The following is a 9,803-nucleotide window of genomic DNA, read 5'->3' as shown; positions in this document are numbered from 1 at the left end:
CTCTCTCTCTCTCTCTCTCTCTCTCTCTCTCTCTCTCTCTCTCTCTTTCGAGACAGGGTTTCTCTGTATGTCTCTGGCTGTCCCAGAACTCACTCTGTAGACCAGACTGGCCTCGAACTCAGAAATCCACCTGTCTCTGCCTCCCAAGTGCTGGGATTAAAGGCGTGTGCCACCACTGCCAGGCACATGCCTTCTTTTTATGGAGTCTCATGGACCTCTGACTTTTTGGTATCAAAGAGTCCCCAGAGAGGTGAAGAGATTCACTGAAGGTCACACAGCAGATTTTCAGACATCCTATGTCCCCTGGGTATCTTCCATACCCACCTCAGGCCTTCTCTTTCAAGACCAAATGGAAAATTTAAAAATATTCATAGAATCTCTGCAGGCTCCTCTTACTGTGACATGGACCTGCCCAAGCAATAGTTTGAAAGAATCTTTCGGTTCTTTGCTAGTAATATTTTGTGAGACATACACCTGCCATGGGGACTGCCAAGGCAGGCCCACATTGCAGCTGATGGTTGAAACTTCCTATAAAAGCTAATGAGATCCACAACCCCAGCCAATGTTAAGGTCCAAACACAGTGACAGCCTGGTTGGGAGCTCAGCTGATGGCCACTCCTCCCTGGGTACACCTCCCACCTATGGAATACCCCCAAGAACTTCTACTGACTTTGCTGCTGAAGGTTGACAGCTATGAAGGGACAGCTCAGCCATACACACTCGGAAACTATGTGTTGGCATTGACTCCCATCATCCCTCCCACATCTTCAGCCCTCTCTTGCTCCAACTAGAGATAGCTGGCCAATTGAGGGCAGCAGGACTCCCCAAACGAAATACTACTAGGTGCATACTCACCCGTAAGCACCATGTTTGATGAGAGATACTGTGCCCTCTTTAGATGCTACCATTCCATCAGGAGTGCACCATCCTCACTTCACAGATGAGAAACAAGCTGGCTGGTGTAAAGATTACTTACATTGCTGATGAGTGGCAGGGCCGGGATTCCAACCTCACTCCACTCAGTGCAGAAGTTATCTTTGTGTTGAAAGACCATAGATGCAGCTCTTCCTTCACTCAGCATGCCAAGGTCATTTGGCTGTCCCTCATCTAGTATGCTTCTTTTTTCTTTCAAACTCACATCCTGTGTCTGAAGTATCCTCTTCTCCCTTATCAGATGGATACACCACTATCCTACATCAAGATTAGCTAAATTTCCATTCTACCATTAAGATATTGCTCAATCTAATCTCTGGAAGAAATGACCCAGAGTTCTTGTTACCTGACTATATGAGACTATTCCCTATTGTAGAGCGGAGTGGGGCTGTAGCATCCCCAAGTGTGGCATTTCCCAACTCTGCAGGTGTGGGTCAAGAACCCAATAGTGCATATGATAGTTGCTCTGACACTCTTTTAGTTTGTCACAGTGCATCTTAAAATTCCAGACAACAGCAGAAGGTGTTACATTTATCAAAAGGGAGCACAGGTTAAGGAAACTAATTTTGACAATTTTATAGTGATCTATGGATCTTTCCAATGTCCTTTAAGTACTTCCTTCCTCTGCTTGCCATCTCTCTGCGCTGGGGACTGCAGAAGTCTTGGCTGCAAGGTGGAGTCAGCTGTGCATGATCTCACTCTTGTGCCTCCTTCTGATCTTCACACAGTAGGTTCTCCATTAATAAGTCACCCAAGCCGTCATCAAGAATGCTTGGGTTCCCATTCTTTCTTTGCTGTTCAGTCAGATCTATCTAGTCTAGATAAAGGACAGGAGGCTCTGGGTTTGGTTTTTAAACAAAAACAGGTCATCAGGGGCTGCAGAGAGAGATGGCTGAGTGGTTAGGAGCTTCAACTACTCTTCCGGAGGACCTGGGTTCAACTCCCAGCACCCACCCACTGGCTCACAACTGTCTGTGCCTCATGTTCCAGGGGACTCCGTGCCCTTTTCTGGCCTCTGTAGGCACATGTGATAAACAGACATGCATGCAAATTCTCATATGCATACAATAAAATAGTAATAAATTTAAAACCACAGGTGATTTGACATCAAAAAAAACCCACAGGTGATTTGAAGGAGAAAGAAAGAAAAAATAGCACAGTAAGTAAGCAATAGTTGTAACTTAACCCTGTCTCCAGAGGGCTGGGCTGGAGTTTATCTTCTCAAGTCTTTACTGAAAAAAAATTATTTTCTTAGTTGATTCTCAGCAGTGACACAAATTTTTCTGGAACATTTAATCTTCACAAGACAGCAAACTAATGCCAAACCACCATAAAACATATCAAAAAAGTAAAGTCTGCGAGACCGTCTCATATTATTTGCAAACTAGACTATTTTTCTTAATTTTTAAAATTAGATTTATTGATTTTCATTTTATGTGGGAGACTTTTGCCTGCATGCAAGTCTGTGCACCACTTGCATGCTTGGTGCTCACAGAGGTCAGAAAAGGCCATCAGATGTCCTGGAGTTAGGGAAGGCTGTGAGCCACCACAGTGGGAATAGAACCCTGATCTTCTGCAAAACCTCTGGTACCTTGACCACTGAGACATCTCTCTAACCCAAAGACCTAGACCAATTTTTACAAACCAGTGATTGGTTGTAAATGATGTTTGTTCTTGAGGTTGGCCTAGAACTCACTGTGCAGCTCAGACTGGCCTCAAACTCATGATCCCCTGCCCCAGTCTCCCCTGTGCTGGGATCACACTGATCCCAATAGGTCACTTTTGTCACCAGTGGTCATCAAAGCAAGACCTTGTTGTAGACAGAACCCAGAGAGTCTGATTCTACTTGTCTAGCTGTTACAGTTGTAGGAAGTGTTTGCACCTGAAACTGGCCATCCCTCTCTACTGCTGAGGTATTGCAGAAAGGACATACAACGAAGTGCTTTCCCCCTTAGGGGACGAAAAGGAAAACTAGACCATGGTGTGTCTGTGGCTGTGACACTGGGACTGCCTAACTCCCACTCCTGGTGAATTCCAGAGACATTCACTCCAGGTGTCTCTCCTCTACCCCCTTCCAGATGGACGCCAATCGCATCACCATAAAGGACTGAGCTCCGTCTTGACCCAGCTCTTCCTCCAAAGGAAAATTAGTGGAAGGGGTCATTTCAGCTCCCATTTCTCATCAAAGGAGTTTATTCCTTCTATTCAATAAGCAGTGTCCCTTTGATGTGTAAAGGATGCTGAATTTGGATTAGTGACCTAACTCGGTTTGTTAGAACTATAAGATGGTAAAGCTCAAAAAGAGACCTGGAGTTAGGTCACTAAACCAAAACTAAAGTTTAGAGTGCCACACAAGTGACTTACCCAAAATCTACATAGATGTACCAGGGTGGACAGCATCCAGAACTAAGGTACCTTACTTCTAGTATACCTTTCCTTTTCTAGTCACCACTCTCTGCCCACTGAGGCCATGTACCCCAACCAGATGCTGCAAACCTGTGTACTTGTGAAATCCAAGTACCTTGGGGGAAAAAATATCTCAGGATTTTTGTTCACACTGAGTCTGGAGATCTATGAGAAAAGCATTCAGAAGTATAAGGTACCTGTCAGTACCCACAAATATGGAGCAGATGCAGAATTTGAAATTGAACCGGACAAAGGGGCAGCCTACAAACCCATCTAGCTGAGCACCACGACAGACCCCCCCCCGAACACACACACACACACACACACACACACACACACACACACACACACACACTCCAGTCAGAACCGAATGTAGAGATCACAAAGGGCCAGCAGAGGGCGCGCCGCCCCCAGGGAGGCGAGAGCTAGTCGTACCAAGCAGCGAGGATTAGGGGAGCCGCCGGCTAGGAGGATGTACCTCTATTTCCCCGCCACTCACCGGGTAGGATCAGGCCAAGGAGGAGGGTGAGAAGACCACTCCTCATTCCGCCTCGTGGATCTGAGGGCAGAGAATCAGGTGTGCTACCTAGAAATTACATCACGCTGCGCAACGCTGCAGCTCTTGGAGTGTGTGTGTGTGTGTGTGTGTGTGTGTGTGTGTGTGTGTGTGTGTGTTGGGGGGAGGGGAGTTAGCCCAAGAGAGGAAAAAAGACACACACCCGGGAAAATGCTCCGTGCACATGGAGAAATTTCTTGCTAGAACTGCACTGAAAATTGAGCCCCGGCATCTCCCTGATGCTCCCGTCCCGGTGCAAATCACTCAGCTAGTGAGAGTCCCCCAGCCCCACCTCGACAACCCCACACCCCTCAACTCCAGCCCTGCACCCTCCAGCCTGGCTCCAGCGCCGCCGCGAGCTTTCCCCGGGACTGGCCCTGGCGGGGCGCCTAGAGCCCCATTGCATTGCTCCAGGAGAAAGGAGGGGGGCGGTGCATTTTGTAGGAGGAGGAGAACCGGGGCGGGTGGGGGGGGGGGGGGAGAAAATTGCGCGGAGACCTGCCAAGCGCCACCGCCGCCGCCGCCACCGCCGCTGCCGCGCCGCCGCCGCCTGTGAGCTCCGGCGGGCAGCCTGACTGTCGGCTTCCCGGGGCATCTGGGTCCGGCGGGGCACAGTCCTGGGCGCTGCCGGAGCCGCCGCCGCCGCCGCGGCGACCAGTGCAGTCACTTTCCCCCCGAGCCCGTGCGGCTCCGGCTCCTCGCGGGTGGAGGAGTGGGGGGTGGGGTTGTTGTTTGGGGGGAAGAAGGGGGAGGGGGCAACGCGGAGAGAGTCAGTGGTTTCCATGGTGATGGAGCTGAAAGTGCAGGAAATTTAAAGGCTTGGACCCTGCGAGACAGACAAACCGGTGCCAACGTGCGCGGACGCCGCCGCCGCCACCGCCGCTGGAGTCCGCCGGGCAGAGCCGGCTGCGCAGCCCCGAGCAGGCGGAGAGAAGTGGCCCAGGACCCGCTCGACCGGAGGCACCGCACAGAGAAGCAGGACGCCGAGCGGCCGGAGGAAGAGGAGGAGGAGGGAAGAGGCTCGTCCACGCGCCCTGCGCCGCCGGCAGCCGGGGAGAGAGCAGCGAGGAGCCGGCGCCCCCAGCGCCCCACGGTCGCGCTGGAGTAATCTCGGATGCCCGGCCGCGGCCGCCTTCCCAAGTAGAGCGGCGGGGGGGGAGTTGCGACCAACTCGTGCGCGTCTTCTGCGCCGCGGCGGGAGCCGGCGCTGCGCGAACCGCTCTCCTCGCGGCTCATGCTGTCTGCCCTGCGCCTGCCCAGCCTCGGGTGAGCCGCCTCCGGAGGGACCGGGGAGCGCGGCAGAGCCGCGGACTCGGCGTGCTCTCCTCCGGGGACGCGGGACGAAGAAGCAGCCCCGGGGCGCGCGCGGGAGGCATGGAGCGCTGCCCCAGCCTGGGGGTCACCCTCTACGCCCTGGTGGTGGTCCTGGGGCTGCGGGCAGCACCAGCCGGCGGCCAGCACTATCTACACATCCGCCCAGCACCCAGCGACAACCTGCCCCTGGTGGACCTCATCGAACATCCAGACCCTATCTTTGACCCTAAGGAGAAGGATCTGAACGAGACGCTGCTGCGCTCGCTGCTCGGGGGCCACTATGACCCGGGCTTTATGGCCACTTCACCCCCAGAGGACCGACCCGGAGGGGGCGGGGGACCGGCTGGAGGTGCCGAGGACCTGGCGGAGCTGGACCAGCTGCTGCGGCAGCGGCCGTCGGGGGCCATGCCGAGCGAGATCAAAGGGCTGGAGTTCTCCGAGGGCTTGGCCCAAGGCAAGAAGCAGCGCCTGAGCAAGAAGCTGAGGAGGAAGTTACAGATGTGGCTGTGGTCACAGACCTTCTGCCCGGTGCTGTACGCGTGGAACGACCTAGGCAGTCGCTTTTGGCCACGCTACGTGAAGGTGGGCAGCTGCTTCAGCAAGCGCTCCTGCTCTGTACCCGAGGGCATGGTGTGTAAGCCATCCAAGTCTGTGCACCTCACGGTGCTGCGGTGGCGCTGTCAGCGGCGCGGGGGTCAGCGCTGCGGCTGGATTCCCATCCAGTACCCCATCATTTCCGAGTGTAAGTGTTCCTGCTAGAACTCGGGGCCCCCTGCCCGCGCCCAGACACTTGATGGATCCCCACCAACGTCCCCCCACCCCCACTGCCTCCAACCAGTTCCACCACCCTCTAGCGAGGGTTTTCAATGAACTTTTTTTTTCTTCTTGGCTACAGAGACCTGGCTTTCTGGTTCATGTAATGCACTGTTTAACTGTGTAGGAATGTATATGTGTGTGTATATACGGTCCCAGTTTTAATTTACTTATTAAAAGGTCAGTATTATACGTCAAAAGTTACCCGGCTTCTACTGTATTTAAAAAAAAAAAAAAAAGCAAGCAAAAGGAAAAAAAGAGCAAAGAAAAGAGAGACTTATTCTGGTTGTTGGTAATAATGTTAACCTGCTATTTATATCCCAGTACCCTTCGCATGGCGAAGCAGGGGGGAAAAGTTATTTTTTCTTAAAAGTACAAAGAGAGGGGGAACTTTTGTAGAAGGACTTTTTTTAAAAAATGCTATTTTCCATTCTTCGGAAAGTGTTTTGATTTTCCTTAGACCTCGAAGAAGTTATAGAGTTCAATGTTATTTTACAGTTATTGTAAATATAGAGAACAAATGGAATGACTAATCATTGTAAATTAAGAGTATCTGCTATTTATTCTTTATAATATCCCGTGTAGTAAATAAGAAAGAAGTGCAGAACAGGATTAAAGAAAACCACTAAAACCGACTGGGCTCTACACTGTGATTCACTGTGTTGGTGACTGGTGGGGGGTGTGGGGGGTGTCGCTGCGCTTACTATGCCTATTGGGAGACATGCTCATCCATTCGGACACCCCTCCTGTGGGGTGATGAACGTGACTGTAAAATTTTCAGTATGTGTGTGGGGGGGCGTTATTCTCAAACCCCATCTTTTAAGTATCATGTGGCTTCTACAGAGTCTCCCAGGGTACCCTCCCCCGTGACACCAAAGCTCAGGCCTGTAGTGACCTCGACACCCAGCCAGCCCCCTGGAGCTGACCCCGGGCTGGGCCGATGAGGGGGGGAGGGAGGGGGGCGGCTGCTTTGTCCAGGCTGACAGGCCCTTCACAATGGGGACACGTGTCTTTCACACCTTCCCTGGGGGCGGAGTGCCGCTGAAACTTGACCCCCGATGAATGGGGGGTGTCAGAGCGCGCCCACCCAGATCCCGCCACCCCTCCCTCCTTGCACCCCCACCACAATATCCAGCCCTTGTTAACCCTTTGCATGCCCGGAAACTATGGTGGTTGGGGCTAAAGCGACCCTTTGAATTCAACTACAAACAACCTCAGGGAGCCTGCAGGTCTGGAGCCCCCACATCCCAGACCCACAACTGACTAGGGAGAGATACTTTGGATGTTTAACACTCACCTGGGCCTCTTCCAGTACCTAAGGAAGACTGAGGTCCCAAATTTCAGAGGGATGTGAATCTGGGTACAAATCACCAACTCTGGGACCTGCACTGAGGAGAGGGACACCCCCTCCCCGGACACTTACGCCACTTGGAGGTTGAGAAGGGAGGGGAAATCAGAAATGGTATATTTTTTTCTCTTTAGGATAGAGGCAAAGTTACCCCTTAAAGGTTAGGGTAAATATCACTGTACCCCACCCTCTTGAGACCAGCTGTAGACTCTCGCGTGCATCCCTCCACCTCAATCCCCAGTGGCGGCCATCCACTCAGCTCCACGTGGGCCGGCTTCCTGACACCGCTCCCCGCTCCTTTTATTTATCTTGGACTCCACAGTCGCTCTCCTCTGCTCCCTTCCCCACCCCCTTGCCACCTCTTCGCGCCTCCCTCCAGGCCTCCTGTCCTCCGCCTCCCCCCCCACACTGCCCCCCCTCCGGAGTCGCAGCGAATCTATGCTAATTATTTCAAACCTGCGCCGAGTCCCCAGCTCAGTCTCAATGCCCCGGGCCCCGCCCTCCCTGTCCCTCCAGCCCGGCGCTTTCTTCCCTCCCGACGCAGCCTCGGTGGCTCCTCATTTCAATAGCCTGGCCCGGGAGCCGGAGCCCCCTCCCCGGCGCTGCCTCCGTCAGCCGTGGGACAGACGTTAGGGTATTCATTAACTGGGAGCCGAGGAATAACGGCATTATTCCCCCCAGAGAGGGCACCCTGCCCCCGCGACTATCTGAGGCTTCATTGTAAAAGGATTAAAAGTTAAAGACCTCCATCTTATGATTCTTTCATTTAATCTTTCTGGCGCCTGGGAGACATGCCCGATGGATGATGGCTTTTAAAATATTCCTAATGTCGGCTACCTTAAGACTCCAAGCCGGGCAAACAAACGTAATTTATTTCCAGAAGAAAGAGGATATTGAGATGTTTAAGTTTATGAACCGCCGTCCCCATGTATATTTGTTAAGTTCTGACAAATACCCAAATAACGTTAAAATCAGCCATTCATCACTTATGAATTTATGCAAAACTTTCTATGCCCCAGGCCAATATTTTTGTAGACAGAGTTTCACTTGCGAGGGGCGGAGGAGGTGGGGAGGAGGGACGAGGAGGGGGCTTGAGTCAGGGTGGAGGGGGAGCCCAAAGCAAGAATTTTCATGCCTGGTAAACACGCGAATTATGCGAAGAGAGTTATTCCCAGCTGGGCGGGCAGCCAAAACTCGGAGAGCGCGCGGAGGCCAGTGCCCCCACCCCCACGTTGGTAATGTCATTGGATTACAATGCGAGGTCTTCCCTCCGCGACGCCCCCTCCTCCCGCCGCGGGCCCGCCCGCCCGCGCCCCTCCTCCCCACCCCTGCCCACTTGGAAAACCCGCTCGCAGCCGGCGAGCTTCTCGGCTTTCAGAGCCAGGAGCCAGAGTGAGCTGGGAGGACCCGTGCTGCAGACGTGACGGGCTACAGACCACCGCACTGACAGACCCGGAGGGCTGGCCCAAGGCGGCTCCGCGCACGCACGGAGAACCCTGCCGGACGCAGGCGGTCCCACTAGAAGAAGGCAGGAGGCGCTGGTCCTGAAACTAACGTGTGTGCTTGATGATGCCCTAGCCACTCTCTCCTATTATGATTAGCGTCGATAATACTATAATTCTACGGGAGAGGGCTGTAAGCAAAGAGGCACCGTCCCCGGGGTCACCTACTGCCTGTCTCCTTAGAGGAAGAAAATTGATCTAGGAGTCCTCTGCAGCAGTCTGTGTCTATGAACTGATGCAGCTGCCGAGGGACAGTGTCTTCCCCCGTGGAGATTTATAACTATGACAGACACATCGCCTTTGCCAAGCCCAGTACCAATCAGAGAGTACGGAGGGTCGGAGCAACTGTTCTTCCACTCAGGATTGTGAGGGTTCCCTCTCTTTTTCAATGTCTCCCCTTATTTCCTGCCACCCTTTCAACACCCAGTCACTCTCGACGCTCAAGGAAACTGAGGTCAAATGTCCACGGAAGGCCCCACGGCCCCCAGAGTCTGGGAACGAGATCTGGCTCCCTGTTGAGACAGAGAAGCCGGAGGTCCATTATCAGTCTTGCTTCTGAGACTCCTGGGAAAGGGGATTGAAGCTTGGTGGCAGCTGCAGGAGGAAGCTGGGTGTGTATTAAGAGCTCTTAGCTGTGCTACTGGAGGACAGCAAGGGGAGGGCCCAGCCCATATTGGTATTTTGAAGGGGGTGATTCATCCTTTTTCTTTAATGCTCTTGGAATGTTCGGGCTGGAGGGGAGCTTAGATTCCAGTGCCCACCGCTCAATCTGCTAGTGAGAAGACCGTCCTCAGCAGCCGCTTGCTGACATCACATAGACACATAGACTAATACCCTTGGCTTTGGCTAGGATCTCTCTCTCTCTCTCTCTCTCTCTCTCACCCGGCTTCAGCCTGCTTTTCAGACTTTATTGCTTGCGTTCTCTCGGCAT

The 9,803-nt window shown here is 53.1% G+C and overlaps 1 protein-coding gene across 1 annotated transcript; it reads left to right on the top strand.

The window, feature by feature from the left end:
* Nucleotides 1–4,736: 4,736 nt before the first annotated feature.
* On the top strand, nucleotides 4,737–6,651 carry Nog (noggin). Its single transcript, XM_028772481.1, has one exon. It carries the CDS (start codon nucleotides 5,270–5,272, stop codon nucleotides 5,966–5,968), a length of 699 nt encoding a protein of 232 aa, XP_028628314.1. The 5' UTR covers nucleotides 4,737–5,269; the 3' UTR covers nucleotides 5,969–6,651.
* The last annotated feature ends 3,152 nt before the right edge of the window (nucleotides 6,652–9,803 follow it).

Source organism: Grammomys surdaster, unplaced genomic scaffold (assembly GCF_004785775.1).
Source record: "Grammomys surdaster isolate TR1022 unplaced genomic scaffold, NIH_TR_1.0 213, whole genome shotgun sequence".
NCBI lineage: Eukaryota > Metazoa > Chordata > Mammalia > Rodentia > Muridae > Grammomys > Grammomys surdaster.
The sequence above is the reverse complement of the archived record's forward strand: the minus strand, read 5'-3'. Positions and strand labels throughout refer to the sequence as shown.